Here is a 15,687-nt window from a genome sequence, read left to right on the forward strand (position 1 = left end):
TGCTAAAATAATCGCATTAATCACACAATTTTCTTTACCTTAAACACAGATGTTTACCTGAAAGGCGGTGCGGGACAGTGATCAGATCAATGCATACCTCAGTGCAAAGATGAACGAGGAGACTCCGACTGATGTGCTCGCTGGCAATTTCACTTCAAAATACACCCTGATGGGACTTAAGATGAAACTGTTTGCAAGTTTTGAGCAAATAATTGTAATGCATTCAAGTAACCCATCTAATTAATGTTCCTCAATGACATTCTGACAATGAATTACATTTGTGTAATTTTTTTTTTTAAAGTAAATTAAAATATGCAAGCAAGTAATAACCTTTGATAAATTATGATTATATACATACAAATGTTTATATATATATATATATATATATATATATATATATATATATATATATATATATATATATATATATATATATATATATATATATATATATATATATATATATATATATATATACACAGAGGCTATTTCATCCCTACAAGCCTATGTTTTTATATAAAATCCCCTGAAGAGCAGGGAACGTATATCCCGCTCTACCCCGGTATTGAGCACTGTATAACGGATAAACCACAGAAACATTGACTATATGTATATATATATATATATATATATATATATATATATATATATATATATATATATATATATATATATATATATATATATATATATATATATATATATATATATATATATATATATATATATATATATGTATATATAATAATATATATATATATATATACATATATATATATATATATATATATATATATATATATTATTTTTTATTTATTTATCTTGTTTTATTTTTTTACAAAATTTGCTAACTGCATCTTATTCTTAATGGGCCTGCAGCACATTCTAAAAACTTTATTAAACAAAAATAAAAAAAACCAGATCAAACATTAAAAAAAAATATTTAAAAAGAGCAACGTAACGAGAAAAAGTGCACATTTTGATACATACAAGACTAATAATGATATGTTTTTGTTGTTAAATGTCTCCAAAGTCTTGATTTTGCAGTGAAAATACATAGTTGAACATATTCACTGTTATAATAATTTGATCAGATATATTTGTATTAGTGCTGTCAAACGATATTATTTTTAAATCAGATTAATTACACTTTTTAAATTTTAATTAATCACATTAATCTCAGGTTATTGCTTGGTTGTTAATTTCAAATGAACTTTAAAAAAAAGAGCCCAATGTTTTGACACAAATGCAATTTTATTTTTTAGAATGTAATACATTTTTACTTGAATGTACATCATTTATTTGCTCAAAACGTGCTAACAGTTTCATCTAAACTCCCATCAGAGTTTATTTTAACAATGCGTGGATAAAGTAAAAGGAGCATGTCATGTCAAAATAATTTGGGTGATTAATGTGAGTCGACACTGTACATGAGCAATGCAAATATTTTTTGTGATTAATCGCATACGTCAACTCGTTAAATTTGACACCATAATAAAAAGTCATAATGTAAATACAAACAATTTTATACTGTTTTATACTACTACAAATATATTTACCTTCCATTGTTTTTAGCTTCTTATAAAAAAAAATGTTTTACAAAAATTGTTGCTTACATCTGATCTTTATGAACTTGTGGGTTTTTTTTAATGAATATTTTATTCTATATCTACTGAAATACTGTAATAGTGTGTGAGAGTCTGCATGTGTGTATGTGCAAGGAATAAAGCCAAGAAAGATGAGGTCATGTTGCTGCAAGTGAACATACGCTGGTTCAATGTCCACTTGGTCAAGGCCATTTAACGGCAGGTGTTGGGAATTGAATTTGATTATTATTATTATATAGATATATATATTTGATGTTAGATTATTGTTTATTGTTTATGGAACACATTGTTGGATTATGGTCTGAACATGTGGGTCTATTGTTTCATGACATCAGCAAAAACATTCCTGTGATATTAAGATAGTCATTGTCTAAACTGGTGGATGTTGTATGTTGACATGTTGCACCAGCCTCCTGTCTCCTCCCCTCCACGTCTTTTTCATCAAAACAATCCTATATGCTGCCCATGCATCCTGTCGGAGGGCCTCTGAAACAACTCACAGCAATGTGGCTGCGTTCCATTTCGTTGGTAGCTACATTCGTAAAAGTCCACGTTTCCTTCTAATTTACAAAACTAGACATTATACTAGGTTTTTTTCTTAATTCTTATCAATATAATGAGATATACGTTAGCTTAGTCCAAAACAAACGATCATGTTGGCGCTATCAGACTCAAAAAGTTAGCAAGTGTATTGTCACGACACAAAATGGAACGCAGCCGTTGAGGTCCCGCTCCTAGAAAACACGAGATCCTTCCAGCCCGCTGACGCAATCTGAAGAGATTGAGGGGAGGGTGGGAGGGGGCGTGGCCAAGGAGGAGTCAGCCATGAGGTTATAAAAATCCGGTAGCAGCCGCTAGTTCACCACCTTCCAAGTTAATTCTACCTGCCTGTCCCCTCCACGACCGTCCTCTGCGGCTGTCTAAGCAGTGGGTCCGACACCGACGCCAACACTGGAGCTATAACATTATCAACCGGGTAAGTCCATCTTCTTTTTTTTTAAATTATTTAAAAAAAAAATAAATTTGGGACTCTAATTATTTTTACGCGAATTTAATTACATCATAACAACACGACCCGATATATGTTGATTTATTATTTTTAGTAATAATAAACTGGTAGTACTATAAAAACATTAGGTTAAATGAAATTATTTGGTTTTTTTGACAGTCCGCTTTCTCGAACGCAACGCCAAGCCAACTTTACGTCATGCGAGCTAGCCTGCTAGCATGTGCTGTTTACCTAGCATGGCTGACGAAATTGTCGCGCAATAATAGCTGGCTTGCTGCAAATATGGTGTTTGGAATACTTGCTTGTGTTCAAATGATAATTGTGTGTTTTGTCATGGCGTTGTCCGCAGGGCTCCGGTTTAACGCGTCGCAGCAAGCTGACAAGCCTTCGCGGTGTGATCTCTCGCAACGATCTCTGAAAGCGCTCGGAGAAAGTGCAATCGTTTAGGCCGGACAGACACCACTGCCGCAGCTGCCGCACGTCCTCCCCTCAACAAAATCGCCCAAATCGACGCAAAAATGGTGCAAAATAAAATCACCGAAGTGACTGGATTCCACCGCTCTTTTAAGGTGAGTTGGTGGTGTTCGTTATTGATTGATTGATTCTTTTATTAGTAGGTTGCACAGTGACGTACATATTCCCTACAATTGACCACTAAATGGTAACACCCGAATAAGTTTTTCAACTTGTTTAAGTCGGGGTCCACTTAAATTGATTAATGATACAGATAAATACTATCAGATATATACTATCATAATACAGTCATCACACAAGATAATCATCAGGGTATATACATTGGATTATTTACATTATTTACAATCCGGGGTGTGGGATGTGGAGGGGGTGGGGGTTAGGTTTGGTTGTTAACATCACTCCAGTCATCAACAATTGAGAACAGAGAAATGCTATAACATTATCAACCGGGTAAGTCCATCTTCTTTTTTTTTAAATTATTTAAAAAAAAAAAAAATTTTGGGACTCTAATTATTTTTACGCGAATTTAATTACATGATAACAACACGACCCGATATATGTTGACTTATTATTTTGTGGGATGGGGTGGGGGTTAGGTTTGGTTGTTAACATCACTCCAGTCATCAACAGTTGAGAACAGAGAAATGAACATTGAAACAGTGTATGTCTGACTTGGTAGGATATGTACAGCAAGTAGTGGACATAGAGCGAGAGAGAGATCAGAAAGCATAAGAAAAAGTATCTACATTTGATTATTTACATTTGATTATTAACAATCCGGGGAGGGTGTTAGTTTAGTGTTGAAGTTGCCTGGACGTGTACTTTTATTGCGGTTTTGAAGGAGGATAGAGATGCCCTTCTTTTACACCTGTTGGGAGCGCATTCCACATTGATGTGGCACAGAAAGAGAATGAGTTAAGACCTTTGTTAGATCGGAATCTGGGTTTAACGTGGTTAGTGGAGCTCCCCCTTAGTGTTGTGGTTATGGCGGTCATTTATGTTAAGGAAGTAGTTTGACATGTACTTCGGTATCAGGAAGGTGTAGCGGATTTTATAGACTAGGCGATGCTTTTGCACACGTGTGTTAAGTGTAAACAAACATATCTTGCTCCCTTGCCATCTGACACTTTATGCATGGGTGGATGTTTAATTAAATAAAATAAGGCACTCGTCTTTTTTTCTGCATGTTTAGGAGGTTTTTTTTTTGGTAGTGATTAAAAATACCCAACACCTGCTGTTGTGTTCTCTAAAAGCTACACTACCAAAAAAAATGCCAAGGAGCATATCTATTGCGAGAAAGGTGTTGTGACTTAACAAAATCATTTATTACGTTTCCAGGGCCAAAATCCTTTTGCCACAGATGACTTCACCAAAAATGGATCTCATCTTCTTGATTCAACATTTGATTTTGATTCCTCCCCAAGGCACGGTAGGTGCAACTTTTGCTGTTATAGAACTTTATGGTAAATGAGTGAGTTCTGCAACAGGTGTGGGTTCAATTTGGAGTGGAACTTAAGCACCCGATACACTTTAGTGAGTGACTCAAAAAAACAAAGGAATAATGTTTACTAGCTCAGGAAGTGCATCATAGTCTTGAGTATTTTTCAACTTTTTGAAGATATACACTACAGGTGTCAAATGCAAGGCCCCAGGGCCAGATCTGGCCCGCCACATTATTAAATGTGGCCCGCCAAAGCCTGAAAATGTGCCATTTAAAGAAAAATAAATAAATGCAATTAATAAATAATGAATCTTTTTTTTTAATATATATATGTAGTGCATGAAATTTCATATTTTAAATGTTAATATAATGTGATCATGCAACAAATCTATCATATACTGTAAAAATGGAAATAAATATCTGCTTGCTACCTTGACTTGTGAGGTTTCAAAGCATGTTGTCACTGTTTGGACCACTGTAAACACAGATTCTTGCTTTGGCATTTTAACATTCCTTGCAAACATAGAACACAGGGGTCCAAACTTGTGATTTGAGGTGTTCCTCAAGGCACCCCTTTAAGTTCTCTCCTTTTTGGCAGTTACCATTTTTTATAAATGAGACTTGTGTAACTACGGTCTTGCTGTAGCTTGTTCACTTCAGATGCAGTCAGTCATTTTGTACAACATCACAAAGCGATTATTTATTAAAATTCATATATATTCACTGTTACAAGCAGCCCATTGAAGGCAGCCAGAACTACGTTGAGGCCCTCAATGAAAATGGGTTTGACACCTCTGATGTAAACAATTTTTTTGACAGACATACCCTCCAGCCAGCCTATTGACATCCCTGACGCCAAGAAGAGACACAAGAAGAAGAAACGTTGCAGGGCAACGGACAGTTTCTCTGGACGATTTGAGGGTAAGCAACACTTTCCATGCTGGACCATAGCATCTTCCGAATATAAACTGGATCATTTAACATGGTTTGTACCTCTTCTAGATGTATACAGACTGCAGGAGGAAGTACTGGGAGAAGGTGCCTATGCCAGGGTGCAAACGTGTATCAACCTCATCACCAACAATGAGTATGCTGTCAAGGTAAGCCAGGCATCAACTCAAAAGTGTTGCTCTCACTGTAGCTGTTCATTAATTATCTTGTTAAAGGACGTTTGGGTCCTCAAGCAGGATATTTTTTTCCCTGCTCAGTTAAGTACATTGGCTGCCACACTCTCTCTTTGTGTGCTGGAATTAGCTGCCGTCAGCAGACACTCCCCGCACTGTTTTTACTTGCAGTCAGCCTATCAGAGAAAAGGGAGGGATAGACCCGCCCTTTCACAGAGTCCTATTGCATAGAGTTGTGGCTCTGAGAGACGGAGAGAGAGCGAGAACATTGTGTGCTGCCAAGACAAAACCCATATATAGAGGGAGGGAGGTAGGCGGTGGGCGGCGCTGGTTGAACATTGTGACCCAGTGTGTTTACACTGCTTTATTCCGTGGTTTGCTTTTAAAATGTTTTTCTTTTTTTAAATTCTCTTATGAAGACACGCCTATTTAAGAGGACTTCTTTTTCGCAAAAATACTTCTCATTTCCTCGTTTGAAGGAACAAAACATTGTGAAATAATTTCCTTCTAGTACATAACACTGCAGTTTTCTTTTTACAATTCTTGACACTTCACCCACTAGTTTTTGCATGCATCAAAAGCCTTTATTTGGTTTGTATCAGGGTTTATCCAACTGGCAGCCCATGTGCTCCTGTTATATAAAGGAACTTGGACTATTGTAAATATATTGGCACATTCTTGCTTGCAAACATTGAACACTGACCCAAATTTGTGGTTTACATAACGGAGGCATTACAGAAGGCACCCTTATCTTTTTGTCAGTTACACATTTTTTGTCATGATATATACCGGTATGTAACTAAGGTGTTGTTGTAGCTTGTCTACTTCAGTCTTCAGTCAGTTGTCATTTGTTCTACTTATTTAGTTATACTAGTAGTGTTCCTCAAAGTTCCATTTTAGGTCCTCTTTTTCATCATTTGGGCTATTCAACTGGTGGCCTGAGTTCATTTCAAAAACGCATTGACAGATCCTTGCATTGACATTTAATGCCAGCAAACATAGGCACAACTTGTAATGCTTACCTTTTTGGCAGTTACCAATTTTTTATTTATATATAAGGTGATTTATGTAACTAGGTTGTTATTGTAGCTTGTTTACCTTATATGCAGTTAGTAGTCATTTGTTCAACATCTTTAGTTACTCACTTGGTGTTCCGCAAGGTTCCATTTTAGGTCCTCTCTTTTTCATTATTTAGACTATTCAACTTCAGTTAAAAAACAAACAAACTTGAGAATCAAATTTTTCAGATTCTCAAAAACACTAGAGTGCTGTCAAAGATTATCTTTGACTAGCTTTTTTGCAGCACGTCCTTAAAGAGCATAGTGCTCCTGTAACACTGACAAACTAAATAGGCCAAAATCAAATGTCTATTGTAGAGGACACTGGTTCTAAGGAATATAGAAAATAAAAATAATAGTTAAGGGAGAAGTCCGCCTCCTGGTCCTTAGGTTTCTTGAAATGTGGCCCCCAAAACAATTGAGCTGAATACCCCTGCTTTAGATCCTCTTAAAAACCAGCGTCCTTTGCAGTGGATGTTCGTTGTTCTATTTTTTGTCTAAATTACATATTTCAAAGGAAACAAAACTCACAAATGTCCACTGCTGTGGACTCTGGTTGGATATAACCCAGATTCTTTAGCTGGTCCCCATTGAGAACGTATCTGTGTCATACAAATTAATATTTCAGAAGCACAGATTTGGTCATGTGATGATCTGTTGCTATTGTTTACTCTGCTGTGCTTCAGTGGATCCCAATGGGACATGGCTGTATGGGGACGACGAGGGGGGGGGGGGTCGTAAACGTGTGGTATAGGCAGTTACTGGCGGTCATTTGCTTGTTGGACGTGTGGGCTCAGACATCTACTGCCAGATGTCCTGTCTGTCCCCTCCCCCCCCAGACTGGCGGGTTGCATGTGTGGGGGGCTCCTTGTGGTGCAATTGTAACAAAGCCTCAGCACCAAGGTCAAGCACAGCCTGCAGTGCATATTTACCACTTTACTGCCTCAGATGGAGGTTTGAACATCCTGTGTGACGCCCATCAGCCCTCTCATCCTGTTCTTTCGACGAATCCATATTGAATTAATAATTTCTTAGAAATAAAAATGACGGGCCGATTCGCTGTCTTTTGTGCTGCCTACTCAGACTGGCAGTGTGCAAGGGGGTGGGTGTCTTTGAACTGCTCACAGAACTCTTGTCTGTTCATTAATCCCAGACACGTCGCAACGCAAACCATGGTGGGCCTCCCATAATCCACCTAGCGGGAAGAGAAACATTCACAACATGTGAGCAAACAATACCAGGCCAGGACTGGAAAATTCAGGCCTTTTTTGCATTGGTGTCAGCAGTCTCATGAGAGGGGGGACCCCCTGGCAGGGAAAAGTTATATTTAGAGTGTTTTGTTACGGTAAACCGTTCGGGATTAGTCGACGGAATGTTCTAAAGTGAACACTTGCGGCTCCTTAAGAACACTTGAGATTTAAACAAGGCTGTCACATTGTACTAAATATAGAGATGCTGTGACTTTGTGCGTTAACACTGTTTGGGCCTGGAAGCGCTGAAAGTAGGTTAAACTATTCCTGCAACTGCGTCACATGGTGGGATTCATCTCGGTAACCAGGGAAAACACAGGCCTGGGCTTTGCTGAGCCCGTGTACGGAACATGTAATCTGCTCAGTCTGTGGACACAGATGTTGGATTTAGTGGTAGCAGTGAGAGTCATATCCGCAAATATAAACGCTTTACCTATAATTTACTACAGTATTACGTCGTTGAGTGTCCATAGCTGAAAACATGTGGCCTTTTTTTCTCCAGATAATAGAAAAAAGACCAGGCCACAGCCGCAGCAGAGTCTTCCGTGAGGTTGAAATGCTCTACCAGTGCCAGGGTCACAGGTACGAATCCTCATCTGTAACTTAAACACATCGCTCTGAAACCAAGATGTTGTGTCCTTTGCTTATGGCTCTTTCTCGTTTCTGAAGTAACATCCTGGAGTTGGTGGAGTTCTTTGAAGAGGAAGACAAGTTCTACCTGGTGTTTGAAAAGCTGAGAGGAGGTTGGTTAATAGCCGCTTTCATCACGCGACTTTGTTTTACCATGTAAAAAATGACTTTCTTTGTATTTGCTTTGTGTAAATACCTGATGTGCTCTAATGTCCCTCCCTCATAGGTTCGATTTTGGCGCACATTCACAAGAGGCAGCACTTCAGTGAGCAGGAAGCCAGAATTGTTGTGCAGGACATTGCCAAAGCTCTGGATTTCCTGCATAACAAGGGTGAGAACACAAGGAAAAAATGCACAAATGAGATGGATTTAAATATTCACTGTTATTTTATGGACTGACCAAAACATTATTTATTTCCAGGGATGGCACACAGAGACCTCAAACCTGAAAACATCCTCTGCGAACGTGTAGACAAGGCAAGTATCAAACAAGGTTTATGTATGATTTAAAAAGGCAACTAATTCAGCCATGATTTAATAAAATGCTCTAGTATGGTGATAAAGACTGTAATTCAGATTGTATTAAGGCCATAAAGGATCCAACGTGATCGTTCTAAATTAGTAATTCAGATTGTATTAAGGCCATAAAGGATCCAACGTGATTGTTCTAAATTAGAATATCTCTCTCTCAGATTTCCCCTGTGAAGATTTGCGACTTTGACCTGGGCAGTGGCATCAAACTGAACAGTGACAGCTCGCCCATCTCCACCCCTGAGCTTCTCACTCCTGTAAGTTCTCATTAAGTTGACCTTCTGTCACTCAAAGTTGAATGTGTGATCTCTGGCCACTAAAACTAGTCTTTAGGGTTGTTGTTGCTGTTTTGGCTTGACTGTGGCAAGTCTGACGTCACATGTTTCAGATAAGTCACTTCCCTCTGTGCAGCAATGTCACTTCAAGCGGATAAGCAGTGCTTTCATGGCCGTAAAACATGTCTATCAAGTCTGGTGCTGCCTGCCTATTGGTCGTACTTTGGTGGTGTTATGCTCGGCTCTCCTGATTAGTTTGTCATTGTACCAGCCTGGCAGCTCCCAGTTCACCTTATCATTTTGTGGTATCAGCAATACTCCGCGCGATATCCTTCTGTTGAAGGTCCACGGCCTACTTATCAGTGGCAAATATTGATGCCCGTGAGTTCGAGGTTATGATTGTTTAACCCCCCCTCCACACTGTCGTCACAACACTGGCCAAATACCTCAAAGCAATGTGCCCGGAAAAGTGGGAAGCTTGCCCGTGTACTGGTTTTGATGTTTGCTGTGTTGACACAAACGGTCTGTGTGTTTGGTGGATGGATGGATGGACGGACAAGAACAGGTGATGGAAGGTGCTTTTGCCTGCAGGAATGTTGTGTGGAAGGGGGTGAGCGGGGGTTTACACTGGTAACTTTATCTTCCTATAAACCAGGCCTATTCAACTGGTGGCCTGAGAATGACACCATACCGCCCCCTGAGTTCTGTTCAAAACAAAAATTTGTTTAACTTCATTAGCTACACAAGTACCATTTACAATTAGTTATACAAGTGGTGTTCTGTTTTCAGTCTACTTTTATCATTTGGGCTATTCAACTTCAGTTTAAAAAAAACTTGTGAGAGACTCACATTTTTGCAGCAGATTCTTAAAAACACGAGTGCTGGCATATAGATGATCTTTGACTTGCTTTTTTGCAAAAGGTCCTTAAAAACCGCAGAGTGCTCCGGTAACTCTAACAAAATAATCGGAACAAAATCAAATGTCTACTGTAGAGAACACTGGTTCTCCACAATAAACAAAATACAACTAATAGTGAAGAATGAGGTCCGGCTCCTCTGTCCTTAGGTTTCTGGAAATGTGCCCCCCCCCAAACAATTTAGTTGAGTATGCCTGCTTTAAACTAATGAAGGAAGAGCCTCTACCTGTGCTATTTGCAGTAGAGTTTACATTGTGGGGCCTCAAATGTACAGCCTATACCAACTTAGTCAGGTAAAATTAACTGTTTAATATCATAATTCAAACATGTTTTACTGCAAAGCTTGTTCTAGCCTTGGAATGTAGAATGGAAGGCATTTTTTAAATACAGGGACCGTTCAGTTATATAAGGTGCTTGCAAAACAATGCAGGACGCTGTCCACCCTCTCTGCATAGTTTCAGCCCTGTGGCCCCGACCTGGCTCTTTATTTTCTTTATGTCCTTTATACAAAGAAGCTCTGGAAATCTTTTTTTCCACTGGATTTTTGTTGTTGTACCTCCCATACCTAGCAACTGAGATGTGATTGGCTTGATGGGTGGGAGGGGGAGGGTCACTGGGAGGAGCAATCTCCCTGCTCATACTCCCTAACTTGTTTTTATTTTTTTCCCTTTGCCTTGGTCACAGGAACAATGTTATCTGATTTCCATCTCCCTGCTTGTGTGCACTGTATGCCTCGTTGCTTATGCTACAGCTGCTGTTGCACAATATTTGAGTCCAGGTCAAATGTGTTTCTTTGGCAAATTGGAGTAAGATGCAATGTAGATGGACCTTTCTAGGAAAAGGCTAAATTTAGTTTACTAGGAAGGCTGCACAAGAGACTGCCTGTCTGTATGCCATAAAACAAAAAGCTCATGTGCACTATTTTAGATCTGAAAATGGGAAAAAGGCAGCCCAAATGTTAAAACATTTGCAGCGCTTGCGTCACTTGTCACACATCTGAGTGTTAAAGCCTTGTCAGGTGATCCTGTTTACCAACAGCAAAGGTGTGGAGTGTGCGTGGCGTCAACATGGCCTGACTAGTCACATGGTTTCAGAAAAGCCCCGGCTTGCGTTACCAACAAATCCTGCATTAGCGGATGCTATCTACAGCGCACTGGAAAGTTTGACGAGGCAGCAGAGCACCACAAAACCACCTATGTTAAATGCAAGTCTGTGCTATTTCACTGGCTCTTCTCAGAGTTGCACACAGACTTTAACCCTTACTTAGGCTCTGAAAGCAGTTTTGGTGAAGTTGCATTTCAGACAATTGCATTTGCCCTGTATCCTGAGGGGGCTTTGTCTGGGGCGTGCAGGCTTTCCAGACGTGTCCATGGTTAAAATGTGGGGGTTGGGATTTTGGCTGCGACAGAAGCAGCTTTGTCCAAGCTGACATTCCTATGCAGCAAATTTCATGACATAAATATGGACGAGGAAGTGGAGGGGGCGGAGCTGCCTGGGATGTCATATAATAGTCTTGCTCAATGAAAGCTGTTCAAAGAAGTGAGTTGTTTGTAAGTTGCTCTGCCCAGTCTGTGGTTCTGCAGGACTGCTCAATCCTCCTTTTTCCTGCTCTGTTTGCCCTAATTCCTCTCTTAGTGACATAACAAGACAACGTCAGGGTGGAGCCTCGTGTTTTTTATTTTTGTAAAGGCTTCAATCATTTTCCCCCCTGTGTTGTGTGTGGCTGCTGGGTGGTCCAAGCAGGGACTGGGTGTTCCTGCAAACCTGTCTCGGTTGATGTAGTGCAGCGGTTGCGCAACGTGTTTACTTGGCATCCTTACCGCAAAAAGAAACGCCGCGCAGCGGCCCGTTCCCGATAAGCATGTGACCGTCAACAAGCCCGAGTGTAGTCCTCCCGCTTTTAAACACAAGATATCAGCTGAAGTGAGGAATGTGAACAGCAGCGGTTCCTAACCATCTTTGTTTCTCCCGTCAGTGTGGCTCTGCAGAATACATGGCCCCCGAGGTGGTAGAGGCCTTCAGCGAGGAGGCAACCATTTATGACAAGCGCTGTGACCTCTGGAGCCTCGGCGTCATCTTGTACATCATGCTGAGCGGTTACCCGCCTTTTGTTGGCCGCTGCGGTGGCGGCTGTGGCTGGGAACTGGGGGAACCCTGCCACACGTGCCAGGTGAGCGCGGGGAACAATCCCTATAGCTCCGCCCTCGTTTAATTTGTACATACTTGATTAAATCCAACATTTGTTTCACTCCTCGCATAGAACACCCTGTTTGAAAGTATTCAAGAAGGAAAGTACGAGTTTCCTGACAAGGACTGGGCTCATATCTCCTCAAGTGCCAAAGATCTCATATCCAAACTTCTGGTGCGGGATGCCAAAAATCGCCTTAGTGCCAGCCAGGTGCTGCAGCACCCGTGGGTGGAGGGGGTGAGTGGCCATCATTTTTGCTAATTTGCCATTTACTTGTACAGGGGAATCTCGATTTACCAACTCAATGGGTCCTTTACTAGCAAAGTGTGTATATTTAAGCAAATTTCACCACAATAAACAATGCAAGTATGAATAATGGGTTCCAGTCTCGACAAGTCCATATTTTAGAAAAAGTGTGCACAATTTTAACACAATGTAAAGCATTATATAGTACTGTATATCAAACAGGGGGATAATGGATCAACTTTTTGTTCGATAACACCGTCAAAACAACTAGCTGAACTATCCTCATTTGCAGCACACACACACTGTCACATCACTGTGGATGCTTCCTGAAAGTTTCAAACCATACATTGCTAGTCTGTAGCTTTCTTTGGATTCGTATTGACCTAGCAAAACTAGAAAAATGCTGTTAAAAGGCTAAAGTGACTGAATGAGCACTGCAGATCGAGCTTGGCACAAAATGGCTGCCCTACACAACATTCAATGGTTGGATGAAAATGTTGTGCACTAAAGCCTATTTTATCTGAATCTGTGGTTTGTAAATGGAAAAAGTTGGTACAATGAGGGGTTTGTAAATGGAGATTCCACTGTATACTGTACATGGTTTTGCTGCTACTGGAACCTTAATTTCTCTTGAGGGGACACACTTGAGGGTTTAAGTTCAATCTAAAAATGGAATGTGATGTTCTTTCCTAGGATGGATCAAACATGCTGCCAACTCCTCTTTTTCATCAGAGGTGAGGAAAACAGTTTTTTGTCCACAATATCCTCCTGAGATCCAGCGTCCTCTACAGTGGATGTTTGTATTGCATCACACGGCTTTTTTCCCCGCACTCTCAAAAACAAATGTCCACTGCTGTGGATGCTGGTTCTCAGCAGGATATTGCACTTTTATTTTTAATGTTTTTATAAACATCAATGACACTTAGCTTGTGTTTCTCCCATTCTTCAGAAGCAGCCATGCAAGGGATCTGACGTTCTTTGCCGACAAAGTCATGGCTGTGAACCGGCAGCTGGCTGAACAGGACGGCATGGAGGAGGAGCAGCAGCAGGACGTCCCGGTCGTGGTCACTGCCGCCGGCTCCTCCATGCGCCTCTTTCCTCCTTCCAACTCCAAGCTGGCCCGGCGCAGGCAGCGAAGCAGCCAGCCCAAAGCTGGGCCCGTGTCCGCTGCTGAGCTTCGGCAGCTTTTGGCCCCGCTTGTTATCGTGGGCGATTGTGCCTGAACTTTTTTTCAACGCTGACCTCAAACTTCCGTCGGGACGACCCCCCCCCCCCCCCCCCCCCCCCCAATTCAGGGCTCCCCGTTTTTGACTCCAGCTGACCTCGGTTCCTCGCCATTCAGGCTTTTTTTCTGCCTCGCTGTAAGGGGCGGGGAGACCACAGCTCTTCCTCTAAATGCCTTTTTTGACCTTCTGCAGCACTTCTGAAGCACATCAGACCGGGGGCCTGCAAGTACAGACTCACGTCCAGGTTTTTGGGGAGAGGGGAGTGAGAATTTTTCTTTTTTCTTTTTTTTTTTTAAAGTTATGTATTTTTTTCCCCCTGCTCCGTTCAGCGAAACACTTATTTTTGAAAGGAAGCTCCGACACCAAAGGACAACCTCTTGTGCTGCTCCCACGTTACAACTGGATCCACTGTGAATTAAGTTGTCCGGAATGTTCTGTAAACGCATGAATGGTCAATATGCACATACAAGTTTATGCAATATGCCAAGATGAAGGCTGTTCCTGTCTGTGAGGAATTCAAGTATACGGGGTTTGTAAGTCAATGCTGTCTGTGCCTGGTGCAGTTAATTGTGTGGCTGGGGGTGAGGGGGGTGGAGAGAGGAAGATACACTTTTTTTTTTGTCTCCGTTCAACACAAAAGCATGGGAGATGTAATTCTCCAGGAGCAGAAAATGTCCACACTGCCAGCTATGATTGAACAAGTACACTGATTAATGATACAACATGGCCAGTTGCCATACTGTTCAGTGTATATTATGGTGCACCGTCACACACATCCCAAAAATGAGTTGCTCAGCCTTCAACCATATCTGGTATGTTGGTGAGAATAAAGCAGAATTTTTTTTTTGTCCCACAGCCACACCCAAAACTTTTTTTTTTTTTCATTATTAATGCAAATTGTGTGCTTCAGATCTAACTTTGCTATTTTGGCAGCAAATGTTAGAAAAGGGTTGGAAAAGCACATTTTGGCCGATGTGACCTCAATGTCATTTTGTTAATTGAATACACTTATTATCGTTTAATGTGTTCTCTTATTTTTCAACATTTCTACATATTGACATCATTGAAAAGTGATTTTTCACGTACAACAAAAAAAAAACAAAAAGGAAAAACATTCCGCTAAAAAGAACAAAAAAAAAAAAAGTCTTCCACAAATGTGTAGCTGTACTATGTTTACTTTTTTCATGTTTAAGAACTCCATGTGAATGTGCCACTTTTCTTTTCATTTTTGTTAACTTTTCTACTTTGATTATCATGGAGGTGCTGTTGAGTTCAGGTGAAACACCGGATGTTTTCCTTAAGCTTGTTTTCATGTGTTAAAAGTCCTGAGTCGGAGTCAGAAAGTTGGAAGTTTTAGTTGAGCTGGAGCGTTCTTGCCCAGAGTTTTGTTTTCTTCCCCCCAAGAGTTGGCAATAATTTGTCCGAGTTCAGTTAAAGTGTGATTTCACAAAAAAAAAAAAAAAAAAAGAGGGTTCCAAATCACCTTGCTGATGGAGGTGGGTTCCATCCTGACTGAGCACTGCAGTCACAGTACTCTGGAAAAGGGGACACTGTAATAGCCTGCTAAACCTTCTATACATGCATCACCATTTATGTCTTATAATAAGACTTGAATTTGTATATGCAGCCGTTTCTTCTCTATTTGGGAAACTACTTTGCTAAATCCAAAAGCATTGCGCAATCCTGGGGTTTTGAAAAACACCTAATCCAG

At 40.4% G+C, this 15,687-nt stretch overlaps 1 protein-coding gene across 1 annotated transcript; it reads left to right on the top strand.

The window, feature by feature from the left end:
* The first annotated feature begins 2,426 nt into the window (after nt 1-2,426).
* mknk2b (MAPK interacting serine/threonine kinase 2b) lies at nt 2,427-15,450 on the top strand. Its single transcript, XM_062028367.1, has 14 exons — nt 2,427-2,583; nt 2,966-3,185; nt 4,429-4,519; nt 5,351-5,452; nt 5,534-5,631; nt 8,466-8,545; nt 8,633-8,706; nt 8,820-8,924; nt 9,015-9,070; nt 9,286-9,381; nt 12,292-12,486; nt 12,577-12,741; nt 13,444-13,484; nt 13,700-15,450. The coding sequence occupies exons 2-14, from the start codon at nt 3,135-3,137 to the stop codon at nt 13,971-13,973; spliced, it is 1,428 nt and encodes a 475-aa protein (XP_061884351.1). The 5' UTR covers nt 2,427-2,583; nt 2,966-3,134; the 3' UTR covers nt 13,974-15,450.
* The last annotated feature ends 237 nt before the right edge of the window (nt 15,451-15,687 follow it).

This window comes from Entelurus aequoreus, linkage group LG19, assembly GCF_033978785.1.
Source record: "Entelurus aequoreus isolate RoL-2023_Sb linkage group LG19, RoL_Eaeq_v1.1, whole genome shotgun sequence".
Taxonomy (NCBI): domain Eukaryota; kingdom Metazoa; phylum Chordata; class Actinopteri; order Syngnathiformes; family Syngnathidae; genus Entelurus; species Entelurus aequoreus.